The 22,531-nt window shown below is 33.7% G+C and overlaps 1 protein-coding gene across 5 annotated transcripts in view; it reads left to right on the forward strand.

Annotated features, from left to right (window-relative positions):
* ZC3H13 (zinc finger CCCH-type containing 13) overlaps nucleotides 1–22,531 on the forward strand; it is an 85,730-nt gene that overhangs the window by 5,544 nt on the left and 57,655 nt on the right. For 4 of the 5 annotated variants that reach the window (XM_060079943.1, XM_060079945.1, XM_060079946.1 and 1 more), the window contains exons 2-4: nucleotides 677–802; nucleotides 1,129–1,238; nucleotides 3,872–3,983. In XM_060079943.1, coding sequence (XP_059935926.1) covers nucleotides 686–802; nucleotides 1,129–1,238; nucleotides 3,872–3,983 — 339 coding nt within the window. In that variant the 5' untranslated portion in view covers nucleotides 677–685. The remainder of the gene's footprint in view (nucleotides 1–676; nucleotides 803–1,128; nucleotides 1,239–3,871; nucleotides 3,984–22,531) is intronic. The other variant, XM_060079944.1, reaches the window with a different exon arrangement.

Here is a 22,531-nt window from a genome sequence, read left to right on the forward strand (position 1 = left end):
TCGTTCTACAGCCTGTCATATTTTGACAGAAGGTCATTTTTCAACATTGAGGGTTTTGTTTTTTGTATTATTGCAAAATAAATTTCTTGATTATGCTGTTCTTCTTTGGCTTCTGTAAGACAAAGAAAATATTTAAATAGTATTTTTCTCCCAAGCTGATTTTTGGGACATAGCTGATGTTATCACTTAAACTGTGTAAAACATAATTTCTACTCTGACTAAAATTCTTACCTGATTTTATTTTTGGCAAAGTTTTCTTTAACCGTTAACTAGTTGATGGAGAATGATAGCACAACTTTCTTTAAAAGACAGTTATTAAATTTGGAACAACTTTTATAAGGAACTTAGAAACTAAACATTTTATAGTGTGTTTTCTGAAATTGAATGTACTATGGAAACTTAACCGTGTGAGTAGAATCTTACTCACTCTGTAGAAGAGGTAAAATTCTAGCCAAAAGATTCAGAATTGTTCTAAATTCACTAAGGTATGTCTTAGAAGATAGTTTGTTTACCTCTGTTTACTTGTGACCTCTCCTATGACTTTTTTCTTCTGAGAAAAATCCCCTGTAATTTTGCAGTGTTATCTTATCTACCATTTTATCTACTTGTAAGTTATTGGCTCAGTTATTTAAAACTGAAGAATTTTACAGTTTGCCTCTCTCTTTTTTGGTTAAAGTAGTACAAAATGTCAAAAATTAGAAGGAAGGTCACAGTGGAAAATACCAAGACCATATCTGATAGCACATCCCGAAGACCCAGTGTATTTGAGAGGCTTGGACCCAGCACTGGCAGTACAGCAGAGGTGAGTTGTCACTAGTACAGTCACAGGGGTTTTCTTGAATTCCTGTTCTTCAACTTCTTATTTATATCACAAAAGTGAATAGGTTGTTGTATTGTAGGAATATTGTGTGTAAATTTTTAGAAGTGTGTTTCATAAAAAAGGAGTGAGATGGGCATTAGGGTTTATGGGCTTTTTTTTTTGATGTTTTTATTATTTGGGGAGTAATATATCTCAGGTTAGTTGGAATTTTGATAGCATTTATTTAAATTTTGTCCCACTAGCATCTTTTTTTTCCAGAAATAAATATGACTAAATATGAAATTTACATAGTAATATCTGTCTCTTAGACACAGTGCCGTAACTGGCTGAAGACTGGCAACTGCCTCTATGGAAACACATGTAGATTCGTACATGGCCCTTCACCCCGTGGTAAAGGTTATAGCAGCAATTATAGAAGGTAAATTGAGAACTTTGAATTATTCATATACTATTAGAAGATGGCTTTTGTAATTTATCTAGTATAAAAATCTGAAATACTACCATATGTTTGGTCAGATTTTCTATTTTGGTGGTAGTCTTATCAATAGCAAATGTCTACAGGATTTTTTAGTTTTTAATTTCAAGATTAATAAAGATGTTTGCTTTAAAATTAATTTCCTCAAAAATTTGTTTTTGTAATATATGTATGGCTTACTTTCGTGCCCTGCCCCCCAATTATGTATTAAAGTGCTGTTTAAGATGGCAGAATTTCATGGATTTGCTTTTAGTAAGGAGAGACTACTTTCAACTCTTAAAATAGTAAAATTTAAATAAGCATAACTTTAGCTTTTTAAGATGTTCTAAATTCAAATCTTAATTACAAAAGATAATCTAATGCAAGCTCTGTAGGTTAAAATGCATTTGCCAAATCTCTTATCACAATATATTGAGGTAAATGAAAGTATGTATTTATATGTGGATAAATGTACTACCTGTTTAGAATATCATTTTTCCTTTAATAAAGGCAAGGCTAAATTAGACTTTCCTAATAAAAATCTTTTAGTTTTCTTTTGGCTCCCTCATGATGATTTTGTTATGGTGTTTAAATTGTCACAAAAGCAGTTTAAACTTGATTGGTAAACAACTGATTGACCTAGTCCTAAAATTGAATGTGCTGATTGGGTTGGCTTCAGCAACAGTGTAAAAACTGAACATTAGCATTTGGAGATTTCCTTTTTAATTGGGTGAATTTTTGTGTATGTGTATAGATTTTGAAGTTTAACAGAACTTAAAATTCAAAACCTTAACATTAGCTGACTTTCTGTTCACTTAAATGTTGTACATTTTTAGGTTACTTGTGATGCTGAGTACTCTGTTTTATTTGTATTTAGATTGTCATCTGTCCTTTCTGTCAATGTGAGAAAGTTAGTCTTTATAAGTTTAATACCTGTATAAACAAACACATACCTGGAGAAACTGTTTCAATAATTTTAATGTTTTTCTTATATTATTACTGTACTTTTAATACATGCTTTACTTTATCTGTGACATTAACATACTCAAAATTTTTATACAAGAGATGGTTGTGAGGAAAATGGGCAGAGAAATTTGTCTAAAATGGAAAAAAGTAGTGTCATTACTAGATTTAGAATAAAGGATTTTTTGTTATAATTTTGCTATTTTGTGCATTTTTTCCCCAATAACTTCCTTTGTATTTGTGTATTTTCCCTTTTTTTTTGTAAGGAAGAGAAATATAATTCATAGTGTGATTCAGAGATGGAAAGAAAAGTAATGTATTTCAGAAATGCTTACTTAGTCACAAATCATTTAAGTCACTGAGCATTCACTGTATGTAGAGCATTCTGTTAGGTACTGTTAGGATAGAAACAAGTTTATAATAAACTGTCTTATTATATAAAGGAAACTAGGGCACATAAAATTTACATGTGCATCATAATTATAATTTAAAGCATTTAAGTGCTGGTTCTTAATAAGAAGTTCCATTTACCAGTTCAGCTTTAACTGTTAAAACATTTAATATAGATCTATAAAATGTGCATGTAAATGTTAATGAGCTCCTTTAAAGTGAATTGACTGAAATTATTTTTTCACTAATCATGTGATTTGTATTAATGATTGATAAAGGACTCGATTTGATTGAACAGCTATTACTTGAAATAGATGTGAATATTTTTGTAATTTGTTTATATCTTAAAAACATTATACACATTTTTTTTTGGTGGCTAAAGAGGGACATCATTCCTTAACAACTATTGCCCTCTTTTAATGGTGCTCTAGGAATAGTCTATAAAGGCAGTTTGTTTTCTACCTCTGCTTTATTTTTCTCACTTAGTGATGGTGTGAAAATAATTGAACAGCCATTTATCAAATTGCTAGTATAAATTATGAAGCTTTACCAGTGTTAAATATAAATATGTATATTTTTCCTTAATTAAAAACAAGAGTATAAAAGCAGAGTATAAACTCACTGTTGAAAATCTTGCTTTGAATTTTTCAACTACTTTCTATTCTGAAATAATTTCAAATTTAAGAAGAATTGTAAGAATAACATTAAAAATTCCTGTATTTGCTTTCATTCTTGAGATGCGTAAAATATTTTCACAGTTGTTGATGTTGCATCCAACCATATACATGTATAGATGATAATACTGTTGTTTCTAGATTAATTTTGCAGTGCTGTGGTTTAAAACTTTACCTTCCTACTTTTTGCTTTCAAATATAAGTAATATATTTATGTGATTCATAGGAAAACAAATTAAGCTATTAATTACAAATTCCTTTCTCTCAGCTCACCTATAGTTTCTTATTAATATCACCAGTACCTGCCACCCCATGGAGTTTTAGTGTATGCATTTTGATTGGTATTGGGAGAAAACTTGTAAGTGATGCTTATATTTTTTTTATATATTAATATATAAGCTGAAATTTATTAATTGTTTTTCTGAACTTTAGTAGCCATGGATAGTAGAAAAACTATATTGAGATTTGTGAGGTTATTTCTTTAAATATATTCTTATAAAATGTTATATAAATATAGATTTTTGTTGTTTTGTTTTGTTTTTTGTTTTGTTTTTGTTTTTTGGTTCAAAGGTCACCAGAAAGACCTACAGGGGATCTTAGAGAAAGAATGAAGAACAAGCGCCAAGATGTGGACACTGAGTCCCAGAAACGAAATACAGAGGAGTCATCCTCACCTGTTAGGGTAGGAATGAATTTCCCAAAACAAAGTTAAATTTCAGTAGTGATTTATTATTTATGTTCTATTTTAAATATTATCTTGTGTGCTAAATATATGGTAAATGTGTAATATTGCATTACAGTGTTCTATATGGATAATGTAATTTAGAGGGAAAAAGTCCTCTGGAAAAATTCATAATTCTTACCGTTTTAGTTCTTGGTGGTAGTTAAAATGAAGGGACCTGGTTGGCAGAGCTCAAGCTGAACTTCATAGGGTTTCTGTGTCATGGTGGACATCATGAGTATGTAAATGTATTCTTACGTTTTCAGAATTCAGCCAGCCATCGTTTCCTGCCTGCTTCCAAGAAGGGTTGAAGTGCCTTGCAGTACAACACTTTTAAATTAAAACAGTGAAGGCAAGGCATGGTGGTGACAGAAACTGAACTAGAAAGCACATATGATCACAGAATTAAGTGGTGAAACCAAAAGAGAAGCACAATTTATGATGTCGTTTATTGATTAAAAGAAAACATAGATGTTTGTCAGGAATGGAAATTTCCCAGATCTTTTTTTTTTTTTTTTAAGAAATTTATCGTGCTCTTGTGTGTGCATTTGCAATGAATTTATTGAGATACAGTTCATCCATTTAAAGTGTACACTTGGGCAGCTTTTCACATATTCAGTCATGCATCCATCACCACAGTCTATTTTAGAACAGTTTCATCACCCCAGAAAGAATACCCATAACCTTTAGTAGTCATTTCCCTAGCCCCTCAGTTGACCACCAGCCCTGGGCAAGCACTATTCCAGTTACTGTCACTGTAGATTTGCCTATTCTGGATATTTATATAAATGGAGTCATACAGTATGTGAGTTTTTTTGTCACTAGCTTCTTTCACTTAGCATAGTGTTTTCAAGGTTTGTGAAAGATTAAGGGATGTATCAGTATTTCACTTCTTGTTTTGCCAAATAATATTCCATTGTATTGAGATACCACATTCTGTTTATCCATGCATCAGTCGATGGATGTTGGGGTTGTTTCCATGTTTTGGCTCTTATGAATAATGCTGCTATGAACATTTGTATACAAGTTGTCGTGTGGCCATATGTTTTTATTTCTCTTGAGTTTATATCTGGGAGTGAGATTGCTCAGTCATGTGGTAACTATGTTTAACCTTTTGAGGAACTGCTAGGATGTTTTCCAAAGCAGCTGCACCATTTTAAGTTCTTTACATCAGTGTGTGAGATTTCCAGTACTCCACATCTTTGCCAAAATTTGCTGTTACCTAATTTTTTGATTATACCTATCGGCAATCTCATTGTAGTTTTGACTTGCATTTCCCTGATTGCTAGTGATGTTGAACATCTTCTTGTGTGCTTATTGGCCATTTGTATATGTTCTTTGGAGAAATGTCTATTCAGATCCTTTGTCCATTTTTAGATTGGGTTGTCGTTTTATTGTTGATTTGTAAGAATTCTTTATGTATTTTGGATCCAAGTCCCTTATATATATGATTTGCAAAAATTTTCTCCTATTCTGTGGGTTGTCTTTTCATGTTCTTGATGGTGTCCTTTAAAAAACAAATGTTTTTAATTTGATGAAATCCAGTTTATCTATATTTTTGTTGTGCTTTTGGTGTCACATTTAAGAAACTGTTGTCTAATTCAAGGTCAGAAAGATTTATGCCTATGTTTTCTTCAAAGAATCTTAGAGCTTTAGCTCTTGCATTTAAATCTTTGATCCATTTTGAGTTAATTTTTATTTATGGTGTGAGGTAAGGGTCCAACCTCATTCTTTTGCATATGGATATCTAGTTGGCTCATTATAGCCTTTTTACGAAAGTTACTGAATTGTATAAGCAGCAACCGCTTTGATAATTTTAGATATATAGAAGCTTTCTTTTGGCTATTTTGATCCTTGAAAAAAAGCTGTGTCACAGTTTTATATTATAGTTTGTAAAGATATCTTTGGGGACTTAAAGTAATGCAGTTTTAAGTATGTAGCTTTCTAATGTCTGATATGATACATAAAACCGTTTTAGAAATCTCAAATGGTAGTTCTCAGCTGGCGGTATGTATCAAAATCCTTTTGGAGGAGAAATGGTCTTTTTCAAAATACACATGCAGGTACTTTATCCTTAATCTACTGAATTAGAATTTCTGGGTAGGGTCTGAGCATGTGTGTTGCATTGAAATAACTTTTTATTTCAGAATAAGAATGGACTCCATGGTTTGCTGGTATATGTTTAACAACCACTCAGAAAAAAAGAAAGCCATACTTTGTAGGATTTATCAGTTTCTTTGGTGTAAATACTCCTCCCATCATGGTCAGTTTCAAGCTACTAAAATGGTATCACTGAATACAGAGTTGGGAAGTGTGGGAATACACACACACAATAAATGTTATTAACCACAAGAGTAAAGTATACTAAAATATTTGGGAAGTGAGTTTTGAATAATTAGTACTGTTGTTTTTAATATTACTTATTTAGTTGTTAGTTTTTATAATTTAATTTTTAGTTACAGCTTGTGCAGTTCCTAAAAATTTAACAGTTAGCTCTTGTGAGTCAGTGTGACCTGGCTCCAGCATACCACTAGGTGGATTGTACTTAATGTAAAGGGCAGACATCTGGAATTCATATTCTGAACACATTACTTTAGGAATTGTTATTTAATGCTACTGTCAGTTTCCTTATCTGTAAAATGGAGGTGATAGCTATATTATTGTGTTGCTGTGAAGAAAATATATGTAAAACAAGTATGACTGACTCTTCCAATGTGACAGCTTAATAAATGGTATGTACTGGTATTAGAATAGCTCTTAGCCTTTTTTCTCAAATATAAATTGGTTTTAGGCTCTTAATAGGAGATGAATATCGGCATTGGAGATTGAGGTTTTTAACAGATATCTAAGTGTAAGTAGTTGTTGATTGTAAAGGTTTATATGTTCAGCATATCATTTTAGTAGACAGCAAAGTTAGTATTTTGTTAAGACTTTTAAAGCCTGATTCTTGCTTTCCTTAGATGAGATAGCCCTCAAAGGCACTTAGCTTCATGCACACCTAAGGGATAAAGTCTCAAGATTCAAGAGTAGTCAGGTTTTAGGGAATTCACTATCCAAACTTAGAGAAAACTGTTAATAAGTTAGGATAGCAGGTATTATTTTGAGTGCTATATCTGGCACAAAAACAGGTGCTGATCATTTCTATGGTACATTCCCTATTGTAACATGTGTGACTTGATCTTCACGTAATGAATTTCTGTGGGAAAATCAGATGTAGTTTATGTAGGGGCAAGTATCGCATAGATAACATAGCATGGCTAAGATAGGATGTGTGTGATTTTCCGCAAACTAATTCCACTGTTTCTCTGCTATTGACCTCAGCTCCAATGTGTCTGAGGTTGATAAACCCTGAACTTGTGGAGAGACAAATTCATAAATAGGTAAACTGTAATGCTATAGACTGTGGTAGTATGTCAGAGAGAGATGAGCAAAGCTCACAGTGGAGGGAATAAATAACTGCCTGGGGAACCAGAGGAAAATGACATTTGCACTGGATGTTGAAGGATAGATGGGATGAAGGAGGGAATGGGTGAGAGTGTAGGAAGAGGAAGAAAACCAACACAATAACAAGGAGTTTTAAAGGACTAGTGTGTTTGAGAACCTGTGAAGCTGTATGCCTAGAGTGAAAGAATTAACGGCATGTGTATGTGAGATGAGGGCTGAAGAGATCTATCTTGTTTACCAATTCATCTCCAGACCCTGGAACTAGTAAGTTCACTTACTGAATAAATGAAAAGTGATTCTTATGTGCAGCCATTGTTGAGAAGTCCTGATGGTCTCAGGTCTGCACTGTCCAGTGGGGCTGTTGAGCACTTGAAGTGTAGCTAGTCTGAATTGAGATGTGCTGTAAGTGTAAAATACATACTGAATTTCAAGGACTTAGTATGAAAAAAAGAAAGTCAAATATCTTGTTAATAATTTTTTATGTTGGTCATATGTTGCATTGGCAATATTTTGGACATGTTGGCTGGTCTAGGTGATCAGAACCATGCTTAACATAATGGAACTGAATTTAACATGGTGAGAGGCTAATTTGAGGTAGTGTCAGTAGGATTTGATGACCAAAAGAATGGGTGGAGGGGAGGTGTTAAGCCTAACTACGGGCTTTCCATGCTATTAACTAAGATGGAAAGGCTCCTTCTGTACACTAGACTCATAGCATCATGGACTACTAACTTTTGGCACTGTTTTCTGTATTTGCACAGACACTAATATGCTATTTTAGAACAGGTATGAAATAATAAACATATTTTTATGGTACTGGATACTTTCCACCAGTCTATAGAACTTTTCAAATGCAGTAATTGAATTGTGTTTTCTTCTTCTATAACAGAGACTTGTTATTTTACATAATTCGAGCACAAAATTAAAATAGCTTTGAAAGCAAAATGAGACCTGTGAATATAGAGTCAGGAGGAACATTCAAGCATTTGTTGATGATTAGGGCATGCATGTGCTATAGGGGATCTTTGTCTCTTAAGAGAAGCTTTGTGGCCACATTCGAGAAAGTATAAAATAATTCATCACTATGGGAGGATATCTAATAGTTTAGGATTTAGAGATGCACTGTGAGCATCCCCTGCTCACCTGAAATCTTACCTTAGAGCAGATGGGCAATGGTCTGAGTTTATTTGGATGAATTGATCTTTTAAATCAATTTTTTTCTTTTTTAAGTTATAAAATACATTATACATGTACCATTTTAAACATTTTTAAGTGTACAGTTCTATGGCATTAAGTATATTCACATTGTTATTCAATCTTTACCACCATCCATCTCCAGTATTTTTCATGATCTTTGTTTTTAAAGTCTTAATCTTTTTTGTCAATCTGCTTTCTCATATATGAAATTAAAACCATTGGAATAATGTTTCAACTGATCTGTGTAATATATTTAAAAATATTTTTTCTTAATCTATCATTTTAATGACCTTCTCTGGTTCCAATAATAAGTCATTTTCAGAAGTTTTTCTTTTGAGACTTTAGAATGATGTTCCCTTTTCCTTGTCCAGTATTTTTTCAAAGGTCATTTTGATCATTTCCTACCCCACCTCAACCTGATGACTTATCTTCAGAGAATCTATTTAGACTTGATATTTATCCTCACTTCCACTCTGGATCTATTTAAGATGACTACTATGCAAATTACTTTTTCAGATCTCAGTCTTTAGCTGAATCTCAAGTTGATTATCCAACTTCCAGCCTCTTTCAGACATTTTACAGGCTACCACTGATTTTGACTTTGCACACTACAATTGATTTTGACCTACCCTTAGTGCTTTGTTCTCTGGTATTCTGAATTGAGAACTGATTCTAGCATGAAGCTTTCTGTCTCTGGGAACTGTACCTCCCAGAATGTATACATGATTATTAGCTTTGCTTCATAGACCCCTACCCAGTTCTATTCCTGTCCCTCATTTCCCCCCCCCCACCACCTAAAAAAATTCCCTTGTTCTTTTTCTACATCTTGATATTTCTGGCTAGATGAGGAAAAAGTTTCACTGATAAGGAAGGAGATAGGACTATATGTGTTATAAAAAGCTGACTCATGCAATGGAGGACTTTAACTTAGAAGGCCTTATTAACAGTTTTGTAACTATCCTGAGTAAGTCTCTTGCACCAATGTGTCACAAGTTATAGTGAGAACCAAGTGAGGACGTACATGTGAAAATTCTTTGGAAAGAATAAAACACAGTAAATGTAAAACGGCAAGAGTAGAGAGTCACCAAATTAAAAATATGAGAAGTGAGTATAGGATTAAGTAGAACAGATGAGTGTTGTTTACCCATTTCAAAGGAAAAGGTTTAGAAGAGAAGGGGAAGGGTGTAAGTGGAGATACATTATATACCACCTGGTAGGAATTTGATAATGTATATATAGTACGTGATTGATTACTGTGATTTTTAAATGTAGATTAAAATGTGTTCATTTTATATAAAAAATGTCTTTAGCCTTGTATGATCTGCAAATGTTTAATATCTTTTGATAGTATTAAAAGGAGTTCCAGTTGCCAAACCTTGGCATAAAACAACCATTTGTTTTGTTCATGGATTCTGTCAGGAAATCAGAAAGGGCACAGTAGGCATGGCTTATCTCTTTCTTTATGTCTGGAACCTCAGCTAAAGTACTAGGATGCTGGAGGCAGGAATCATTTGAAGATTTTTTTCACTCCCATGTCTGGTTGTTGATGCTGGACGTCAGCTGGAGGCCTCAGTTTCTCTCGATGTGGACCTCTTTGTATGGGTAGCACGGGCTTTTTCTCTGATGGCTAGGAGATAGAGAGAGAGAGCGCGCGCTAAAATCTGGTACTAGGTGTGCTTGTTCCTACTGGGGTGGTGTTTTTTTTAGGCCCTCTCAGCTGACAGAGCAATGAGATATATGAGTGTATACTAATTGGTGTATATGCATATATCTATAAATATTACAAGCAACCGTCTTTATCTGTATTGAGCTAAACATGAGTTCTTATTGGTGTCTCTTAAGTCTAATCCAGTACCACTATTATTCTTTTGTTCTTTTTTTCTTTTTCCTTCAAATGTCCCTTCCTTAGCTTTATATTAGATCCTGAGCTCTGTTTAAAAGTTTACTTTATAAAATGTATTCATTTTAAGTGTACCATTTGAGTCTTGACAAATGTACACACCTGTATAACCACCACCACAATGAAGATACAGAACATTTCCATCAACCCAGAACGTATCTTCATGTCTTTTTAGAGTCAGTCCCCTCTCAAACCAGGCTCCTGACAACCTCTGATCTGTCACTATAATGGAATCAGTTATTATATATTCTTGGGCCTTGGTTCTTTTAGCACAGTACTTTTGAAATGCAGCCATGTTGTAGTATGTGTCAACAGTTCCTTTTATTGTGGGTTAGTGTTTTATTATATGGATATGTCAAAATTTGTTTATCCATTCCCCAGTTGATGGACATTAGAGTTGTTTTCTGGTTATTATGGCTATTGGCCATACGGTTTTCTGGTTATTTTGGCTATTATGAATAAAGCTGCTATGAACATTTGTGTACAAGTCTTTGCGTGGACATAGTTTTCTGTGGGTAAATACCTAGAGGTGGAATTGCTGAGTCATATGTGTATGTTATGTGTCTTTTAACTTTATAAGAAACTGCCAAGTAGTTTTCCCTAGTGGTTATTCCATTTTACATCCTCAGCCCACAGTGTATGAGAGTTTCAGTTGCTCTACATTCTTGCCAACACTTGGCATTGCTCTACTGGGTATATAGTGGTTTTAATTTGCCTTTCCTTTTTTTAGAATTAATTAATTTATTTTTGGCTGTGTTGGGTCTTCGTTGCTGCATGCAGGCTTTCTCTAGTTGCGGCGAGCAGGGGCTACTGTTTGTTGCGGTGTGTGGGCTTCTCATTGCAGTGGCTTCTCTTGTTGCTGACACGGGCTCTAGGCGCAAGGGCTTCAGTAGTTGTGGCGTGCAGGCTCAGTAGTTGTGGCTTGCGGGCTCTAGAGCGCAGGCTCAGTAGTTGTGGTGCACAGGCTTAGTTGCTCCATGCCATGTGGGATCTTCCTGGCAGGGCTCGAACCTTGTCCTCTGCATTGGCAGGCAGATTCTTAACCACTGAGCCACCAGGGAGGTCCCTTAATTTTCATTTCTTGATGATTAGTGATGTTGAGCATCTTTTCATGTGTTTATTGGCCTTTTATATATTTTTTGTGAAGTGTCTATTTATGTCTTTTGCTTATAAGTTGGGCTGTTTGTCTTATTACAGATTTGTGGCTCTTATATGTTGTGAATACCACCAGTCATTTGTAGGATATGTGTATTGCAAATATATTTTCCTAGTATGTGACTTGCCTTTTCATTTTCTTTGTGGTGTCTTTTTTTTTTTTTCTTTTCTGCATCGTGCAGCATGCAGGATCTTAGTTCCCCGGTTAGGGATCCGAACCCATGCCCCCTGCAGTGGAAGCACGGAGTCTTAACCACTGGACTGCCAGGGAAGTCCCTGTGGTGTCTTTAAAGATATCCTTTAACTTTGATGAAGTCCAACTATATCCTGCCTGTATTGACACAGCTTCAGTAGTCCTTGATAGTTTCTTTGTTTCTGTTAAGATGTTCCCAGCTCGTTGTATATATTTTATATCCTCTACTTGGAGTCAGCCATTTTCCCCTACCTACAGCCCTGGTTCTTTTATTGGGAGATGGTATTTCAGGACCACTACTTGGAAACCACTAGTTTAGTCATTTTTAGGGCTTTTCATTGTATTTCACCTAGGCAATACATATGTATCTTCTCTTTAAGAACATGCAAGCAAACATGAGTTCAAATAGTTCAAATTTAGAATTGCAAGACTTTTACCTAATTCTTTGATTTTATAGTTGTATCACTTTTATGCTGAAAATTTTCGTCCCTGTTGACATTCATTTGCATTATCTTACATTTAATAGTTCCAGAATAATAATTAACAATAGTATTACTAATAATGTGATTACTTCGAACAATTTAAGATGTCTTTGTAGTTCTTAGGATATATCCCGTGAGGGAAATACCTGTGATATATGTTTTTTAGGAAGAGATAGTCAAATTATTGTATTTTTTAAAAATTAATTTTTATTGGAGTGTAGTTGATTTTCAGTGTTGTGTTAGTTTCTGCTCTATAGCAAAGTGCAAATTATTGTATTTTAAGTCACTTGAACAGTTGTCTATGTGGTTAAACCACAAAATTGATGAAGTTGGGTTGATTCATTTCATTTTGATTTTAGTTTTAGGGGTTTTTTAAAAATACAGTTTTGTTTTCTAAGTATATAAAACATTTTCATGGTTTCAAAGTTATGAGACTGATGCCTACTGGGCTAATAAGAAGGTACCTTATGGTTTCAAAGTTAAATCTACAGAACAGGTTACATTCAGGAAAGTCTACCTTTTTTTTTTTTTTTTTTTTTTTTTGCTGTACGCGGGCCTCTCTCTGCTGTGGCCTCTCCCGTTGCGGAGCACAGGCTCCGGACACACAGGCTCCGCGGCCATGGCTCGCGGGCCCAGCCGCTCCGCGGCATGTGGGATCCTCCGGGATCGGGGCACGAACCCGTGTCCCCTGCATCGGCAGGCGGACTCTCAACCACTGCGCCACCAGGGAGGCCCAGGAAAGTCTACCTTTTATCTCTTGATCGCTCTACTTTTTTCCCTATAGGTAACCTAAAAACGAAATTATTGGATTATCCCGCTACTTTAAAATATATATACACGACTATTTGCAGGTGACATGATACTATATATAGAAAACCCTAAAGACTCCACCAGAAAAACTTTTAGACTAATAAATGAATTCAGTAAAGTTGCAGGCTGTGAGATTAATACACAGAAATCTGTGGCATTTCTATACACTAATAATGATCAGAAAGAAGAATTAAGAAAAATCTATTTACAGCCGCCTCACAAAGAATAAAATACACAGAAATAAATTTAGCCGGGGAGGTGAAAGACCTGTACCCTGAAATCTGTAAGACATCGATGAAAGGGATTGAAGATGACATAAATAAATGGAAAGATATACCGTACTCATGGATTGGAAGAATGAGGATTGTTAAAATATCCATGCGGGCCTCCCTGGTGGCGCAAGTGGTTGAGAGTCCGCCTGCCGATGCAGGGGATGCGGGTTCGTGCCCCGGTCTGGGAGGATCCCATGTGCCGCGGAGCGGCTGGGCCCGTGAGCCATGGCCGCTGAGCCTGCGCGTCCGGAGCCTGCGCGTCCGGAGCCTGTGCTCCGCAACGGGGGGGAGGCCACAACAGTGAGAGGCCCGCATACCGCAAAAAAAAAAAAAAAAAAAAAAATATCCATGCTACCCAAAGCAACCTACAGATTTGTTGATTCTTTCAGAATTTATACATAGACAATAATGTCATCTGTGAACAAAGACACTTATTTCTTCCTTCTCAATCTGTATACTTTTTATGTCCTTTTCTTGTTTTATTGCATTAGCTAGGACTTACATTATGATGGTGAAAAGGAATGGTGAGAGGGGATCTCCTTGTTTTGTTCCTGAGGTTAGCAAGAAAGTTTCTCACCATTAATTATGATATTAACTGTAGGTTTTGTATAGATGTTCTTTATCAAATTGAGGAAGTTCTCCTCTGTTTCTAGTTTGTTGAGAGTTTTTATCATGAATGAGTGTTGGATTTTGTCAAATACTTTTTCTTTGTCTATTGATAGTGATTGTGTCTTTTTTTTCTTTTTTAGTCTGTTGATGTGATGAATTACCTTAATTGACTTTTGAATGTTGAACCACCCTTGCATATCTGGTATAAATCCCACTTGGTTGTGGTGTATAATTATTTTTATATATTGTTGGATTTCATTTGCTTATATTTTGGTGTTCAGGAGTTTTGCATCAATGCCCATGAGAGATCTTGGTCCTTTTTTTTTTTTTTTCTTGTAGTGTCTTCATCTGGTTTTGGTATTAAATATTTAGGTATTAATGCTGGCCTCAGAATAATTCTGTAAATATTCCCTCTGCTTCTGTCTTCTGGAAAAGACTATAGAGAATTGGTATAAGTTCTTTCTTAAATGTTTGATAGAATTCACACATGAACCCATATGGACCTGGTGCTTTATGTTTTGAAAGGTTATTAATTATTGATTCAGTTTCTTTAGTAGATATAAGTCTTCAGATTGTCTATTCTTGATGTGTGAGTTTTGACAGATTGTGTCTCTCAAGTAATTAGTCCATTTCATCTAGGTTATCAAATTTGTGGGCATAGCATTATTCATAGTATTCCTTTATTATCCTTTAAATGTCCTTGGAATCTGTAGTGATGTCTCTTCTTTTGTTTCTGATATTGGTAATTTTTGTTTTCTCTCTTTTTTTCTTAGTTAGCCTGCATAGAAGCTTGATCTTTTCAAAGAACTGGCTTTTGGTTTTGTTGGGTTTTCTCTGTTGTTTTCCTGTTTTCAGTTTCATTGATTTCTGCTCTGATTTTTGTTATTTTTCTTCAGCTTACTTTAGATTTCAGTTGCTCTTCTTTTTCAAGTTTTCTGAAGTGGAAACTTAGATTATTGATTTTAGAGCTTTCTTCATTTCTACTATATGAATTCAATGCTATAAATTTTTCTCTAAACACTGCTTTCACTGCATCCCACAAATTTTGATAAATTGTATTTTATTTTCATTTAGTTTGAAATATTTTGAAATTTCTCTTGAGATTTCTTCTTTGACCCATGTGTTAAGTAGAAGTGTGTCATTTAATCTCCACATATTTGGGGATTATCCAGCTATCTTTCCATTATTAATTTCCAGTTTAATTCCATTGTGGTCTAAGGTTAGACATTATATGATTTTTGTTCTTTTAAAAATGTGTTTTATGGTCCAGAATATGGTCTATAAAATGGTCCAGAATGTTCCTTCCGTGTGAGCTTGAGAAGAATGTGTTTTCTACTGTCACCAGATGAAGTAGTCTATTGACGTGAGTTATATCCAATAGATTGAAGGTGCTTTTGATTTCAACTGTGTTCTTGCTAATTTTCTCCCTGCTGAACCTGTACATTTCTTATAGAGGGGTGTTAAAGTCTCCAAATGTATTAGTGGATCATGTATATCTCCTTGCAGTAATATCAGTTTTTACTTCATATATTTTGACACTGTTGTTAGCTGCATATATACTAAGGATTATTATGTCTTTTTGAAGAATTGTCCCCTTTATCATTATGTAATGCCCTTTTGTCCTTGCTAACTTTCCTTATTCTGAAGTCTGCCTGTCTGAAATTAACATATCTACTCCCACTCTCTTTAGCATAGTATATCTTTCTCCATCCCCTTCCTTTTAATTTATGTCTTTATTTTTATAGTTGGTTTCTCATAGACAACATGTAGCTAGCTGCATCTTGTTTTTTGATCCACTCTGACAATCTCTGTGTTTTAATTGGTGTGTTTAGTCTATTGATGTTTAAAGTAATTATTGATACAGTTGTATTAATATCCACTGTAATTGTTACTGTTTTCTATTTGTTATACCACTGTTCTTTGTTCCTGTTTTTTGACTTCCACTGTTTTTGTGCCTTTTATGGTTTGAATTGAGCATTTTATACTATTACATGTTCTCTCCTTTCTTAACATGTCAATTATACTTGTTATTTTTACTCTTTTAGTGGTTTCCCTAGAGTTTGCAATTACATTTACGATTAATTCAAGTCTACTTTCAAATAATACTGTAGCACTTCACAGGTAGTCCAAGTACCTTATAATAACAAAATATTCCTTATTCTTTGCTCTGGAATATCTTAAGTGGTATCAGGATTTTCTGCTCTTGAAAGGTTTGGTAGAATTCCCATGTGAAACCACCTGAGTCTGGTACTATTTTATGAAGAAGTTCTGTAAGTAATTTATTTTTCCAGTGGAAATTAGTAGACTTTTGACTTTAAGTCAGTTTTGTTAATTTTTTTTTCTAGAATATTATGTACTTTGTCTAGGTTTTTAAACTAGTTTGCATAGAGTTGTGCAAAGAAATCACGTTTTTCAGTTTTCTCTGTTCTAATGGCTACTTTCACATTGTCATATAGGATTTTGAATACCTGTGCTTTTCCCCTGTTTTCTTCATTAGTCAGTGGTTTATTTGCATCAGCTTTTGGATTTATATATTAGTTCTTTCTCTTTTCAACACATTTATTTCTCTTTATTAATTCCCTCCTTGGTTTACTGTATTCCTTTTCTTTTTTGAATTGGTGGAACATTTATTTATTTTCATATACACACATGTATTTAATGCTATAAGCATTTTTCTGATAACTGCTTTAGCTGAATTCCATGGATCTCATATATCATGCTTTCATTGTCATTATTTTTAAGGAATTCTCATCTTTAGGTTTGTATTTCACCTGTGGTCCAATAATTGCTTAATGGCATGTTTAAAATTTTTCAGATTGAAGAGCCTTTTGTTTGTTTTATGTGTGTATTATTTTGATTTTTTAAAAAATAACTTTTATATTATTACTTTTTGTATTTCTTTTTCTCAGATTTGATAAGATTTTCTTTGTGGCCTAAGATATGGTCAGTTTTTCTGAATTTTCTGTATATGCTTAAAAAGAAGATATATTTTCTATTTTTTGGCTTTCAGGTTCTAAAGTATATCTGAAACATCTGTTGTTTTGATCTCCTGTAGTTTTCATATCTTTGTCTACTTGATCTGTCTTGGTTTGAGAATGTCTTTTAGAGTATCTTGTTAGTATTATGCTTCTGTCTAGTTCACTCCCCATCTCCTGTAGCTGTGCTCTTCAGTGCTGTATTAGTTGGTACATAGATACAGAAATATTAATAGTTGTTCTCTCTTCATTGTAATTTTTAAAATGTGGTACTTGGAGATGACCTGTATCTGTTGACTGTTTTTTGAAGTTTATAATCTTGTTTGTTTATTTGTGACTCTGCTTATTCTGAGACGAGCTAGTATAATTTTTATGACCACTTCATAAAAGAAAATCTCTGATAACCCTATTAGGGGGGTTTTCTTCAGTATAGTATAAACAAAATAAACTACAGTTTCCTTAGTGTAGATCTAAGTTTCTTTACCGTCTGTGTTTCTATAGTGTTGAAAGGATCTGAAATTGCACATCTGTGAATCATTTTAAAATTTCAAAATGTCAGTTATATCTGTCCTAAAAGCTATATACTGAGCTAAGTTGTTGGGCTAATATTCAGGCCAAAAAACCACAATAAGCATTGTTCATTATTTAAAAGTTTTTAGCCTTGATCAGAAGTGTCCAGTTGAAAAGTTCTGAAAACATTAAGGTGAGAACCATAATCTTTTAAAAATTAATAATAGCTTTTTGAATTGTTAATAGCTTTGATATAATATGTGATAGTAAATGACAGAAGAAAACTTTGGATTAACATTAACTTTAACTCGAGCTGCTGAAAGAAGGGTTTGACGTGCTTTCTCAAGAACGTAAACAGCAGCAAAACAAAGACAGAATTGAAACCAAGGATTGAGCAGCAAGTGTGAAAGCCGGTAGTGACTTTAAGACTTTTACAGGTATTAGAGCTGGTCAGGCACTAAGCCTTGGGCCCATCTGTGAAGAGAGAACTGGTGACTTGGAAGATGGAGTTGAAGAGTTTATCCAGAATACAGCACATAAAAACAAGGTTATAGAAAATATTGAAGAGGTTCATAAATGTGGAGGAAAAACTTAGAGAACCTAATGTACATCTAATTGGAATCCCAGGAAAAAAATAGAAAATGGGAAAGGCAATATTGAAAGAAATAGTGGCTGAGAATTTTCCATAATTGATGAGATATAAGCCTTCAGAAAGCACAATACATATCAAGTAGATATTATATCATAACTGCAAAACATGAGAGGTATAGAGAGAATATTGGAAACACCCAGAGATAAAAGGCAGATCTTTCTACAAAGGAACGATAGACTGATACCATTAGTAACAATAATGGAAGCCAAAATACAGTGGAATGATATTTTCAAAGCTGAGGTGAATGTATGAACCCATAGTTATGAGCCCAGCAAAACTGCTTTTCAAGAATGAGGATATAATAAAGAAGCTTTCTGGTAAAATTGAGAGCGTTGACTACCAGGAGACCTTCATTACTCAGAGAATGTCTAAAAGGATATACATCAGGACGATGGAAAATGACCTTAGAAGCTAAGGAAGCTTCTGTCCAAAATGCAACAGTAAAGGTGAACAGAGGAAACATTTACTAGGTCGGAAAGTGTCTTTTTTTTATGGCCTATGCAGTTGTCAGAAATGTGGCATTGTACTCTGAGGAGGTGAAGTGTAGTACCAAAAGTATAGTATAAATTACTTTGAACTCCCCAGAATCCATTCAGTTGTTTTCATTTTGAAGCTGCATTTTGGTCTGGGGAGTTGACCCCAGATTCACTGCTAGTCCCTCATTAGTCTAATCTAGTCATAATAATCCCATTCTCCTTGCTAATTCTGTTGATTCAGGAACCAGGCCTAATTTATTTAGCCTGTGGCTATTATCTTGATATCAGTTATTGATTCTGATGTGGCCATGTGACTGAAGTTGGCCTACTCAAACTGAAAGAAAAAATTCTTATTTGTAGAGAGGCACACACTGGGTGAACCTAGATTGCTTGTCATTGTGGTAAAAGAAATATGCCTTAATGTGAAGTCAACAGTAGGAATAGCAGAGCTGTAAGAAAGGAAAAAAACAACAGGAAAATTTGGTCTCCAGTGATTTCACTGTGTTACTACATCACCCAGCCCTGAAGTTTACCCTATTTCTAGACTTCATTTTATGTGAGATTGTAATTTAAATTTATATAGTTTATAAGATTATAGTTTCTTATTTAAACTCTACCCCAGACTCCCCCCCCCCACCGCAAAACAAGTTCATTAATGCAAGAATAATTTCAGCTCTATACTAGGAGAGGTGGAAGCTATATGCTCTATGCTGCTCTGGCAGGACTAGGTTTATTTTAGTTATCACATTTTATTGAAGCAACGTTGGCAAATTAGTGTGCCCAGAGAAGATGACAGAGTAGTGAGGGGTATGAAAATTGTGAAATGTTCATGTATGATCAGTGTGTAGAGTATCTTTGGCCTGATGTAAGAAGATATTGAAGAGATTTAGTGACAGTGTTGAAATATTTAAATAGCTATCACATGGAAGAATTATTAGATTTGTTTTGCACGATTCTAGAGGCCAGAACTAGTTCCAATCAATAGAAATTCTGGAGCGGTATAAAAGAGTTGTGATCAGTATAAGAAATAATTTTCTAATATTTAGAACTTTATGAAAATGGGGGCAAAGAATGCAACAGTGGAGAGCTTATCAGTGGAGACCTTGGGAGTAAATCTTTTTGTCCGTGAAATTATTCTATTAGAGGACTTCTATAACTATACAATATTTAGGAAAAAAATTTCAGCATGGGGTAGGAAATTGAATTATATTATTTCAAAGACCCCTAACATTTTATTATTATGGTTGCTAATCCAGTTAATATTGGTTTTCAATTCTTTTTGCCTCAACACTTGTTTTTAGATCATATTCTTGGTAATGCCTCCTTACTAGCTAAAAATAAATTTTATAATAAATATAATCTGTCCATACATATAATGTTTAAGAAATAAATATGAATGTAATATAAAGTAGAAATAAAGTGAAAGTAAAGTTCACAATTATTTATCGCATTGCTGATGTAAGAGACTTTTAAAACCAAACATTTTTCCTAAGTTAGGCATAGACTTATTTGGCAGCAAAACCTGATTTTAATTGATATGAAGCTTATTATACAGTCTTTACCCAGTCGGTGAATTCATGTTTTGCTGCAAAAATATCAGTATATTTGATTATAGGTTGCTGCTCCAGACTCTACTGGCATTGTTACTTAATATATTTTGAAATCCAAATAATTCTGAATTCATAAAATATCTCATCCCATGGGTACTGGCTAAAATATTGTGGTTCTTTAACAAGTATTTCAACATGTACATGTTCCAGAATGATTAATTTAGAATACGTAATAATCAAATGGTTGTACCTCTAATTAATATGTTTGCACATAAGAGCAGTAAGATGATAGTCCATTCTATTCAAGAAATTACAGGAAGGTGAAAGAGCAGACCATGCTGTACTACATGGGACAAGTAATACCAGACCCTTTATATTTGAATATGATCAGAGAAAGAGGGAAATAATTTTATTTTACAAGGAATAACATGCCTAAACAAGTTATACACTGTTGAAGTGGAAAAATGAGGAAATACAACATTTAAAAAAATGACCTGAGCCTTAGGTGTTATCAAAGTAATTTCCTCTATTATGATTTGAGGTGGGATAGTAACAAAGTATTAGGAAAAAACATATCTCCTAACTTGAAATCCCACCACATATTGAAGCCTGCATTCAGTCTCTATTACTTAATAATAGAAGTTATATGTGATCTCTGGGGCCAGTATTAGAGTCATATTGGAAAAAAATAGGTAATACAAAAATTATATAATTTCAATATGTAGGGTAAATATTATAAAATACATAAATTATTAATGAAATTTATTGAGATTATTATATCTGTTTCTAAATCTGTTAAAAACATTGTTACAAACTTGCAGATTATTTTGTTTTCCAGTACCAGAATTACTGCTCTGAAACCCTTTTCAACTACATTTGTAGTTGGTATTACAACTACATATAGACAAATGTAGTCTGATACCTTACAAAAAAACCCAGAATATATTATTCAGTAATTTGGAGATAACTTTCTATGAAAATTTTTTGATTTTTTGATATAGCACATACTAATGTATATTTACAGTGGGTGTAATCTACAGAACATTCAAAAGTTAACCTGGGATACAGAATAGCTCTTCATTGATATTCCACAAAATGTGTTTTAAGAATAAAAATAGATTGTGTTCCTTTTTCTCCTTTGTCTTATGTACAAATAGGAGTGCGTTTCTTTTCTCTTTCTCTTTTTTTGACCTTTTACCGTTTTGTCATGGCTGATACAATTATATAATCTTTTAATGATATTTGTCAGCCTCTGCTGTCGTACCAGCAACTATATATGTCATTTAGCAATAATACTTACAACATGACTTCATACCTAAATAAGTAAAATTTAGGGGCAGTTATATGCTAGAGTTCTTTAAAAAGAAGACAAAGAGAAATTAATTTGTGTTTTAAGCAGCCAAATTTTATGTCTGGTAATGCCCAGAAAGAACTCTCAGCACTTAATGTCCTTGTGTGTTAGTTAGTGTCTTTCATAGTCAGGATTTAGTGTTAATAAAAGTGAGACATGGTGGGGGGAAGATAACAATTCCATGACACTGGCTATTTTCTTACCACTTAGTAAAATGTGGTTTAGAGTCTTCATCTTAGGTAACAGGATATTTAATTAACTTTTATGAGCTGAATCACTGTTGTCCTGCTTTGTCTGTAGGCTACTGTTATACCTGGAATAAAATGTAAAACTTTTTGGTTTTTAACTGCAGTGTAAAGGTAACTTTTCTAACTATTTTAGTTACCATTTTGGTTTCATCAAAATAGGGGAAATCCCCCCTTTTAAAGCATTTATAAAATTATTAGATGAGTTTGGATTTATCTTTAGGTGTAGGTAAATGCTTTTACGTTAGTATATGACAAGTCTTAGATCAGCAATTATATTTGAGAATCTACTGTGAACGGTGTAACCTTTTTAAAGTCATTTAAAAATATAGTCACAATTCCTCCAGTTGTACTTTATCCATTTTAAACTTTACCCCATAATTTTCACGTAGAAACTGAGTATGTAGTATACTACCAAATGCTTATTAAAGTATTCGATTTTCGTTGTATCTTTTAAAATCTTAATTACTTCAAACATTTACCAAGTTGCCGTTCTTTAGTAAAATAGATAATAGTACAGTCTTTCCATTGTGATACTCTAGAACGTGTTACTTCCTCTACTTAGTGGATGCGTGATTATTTGCAAGACTGATTCTTTAATGAAACAAAAATGAAGTTAGAAATATTCTGTATTATAGTAACTACCTCATGTAGTTTTTATAAATATAATAACCCGTATGTATGTATG

This window comes from Mesoplodon densirostris, chromosome 17, assembly GCF_025265405.1.
Source record: "Mesoplodon densirostris isolate mMesDen1 chromosome 17, mMesDen1 primary haplotype, whole genome shotgun sequence".
Taxonomy (NCBI): Eukaryota; Metazoa; Chordata; class Mammalia; order Artiodactyla; family Ziphiidae; genus Mesoplodon; species Mesoplodon densirostris.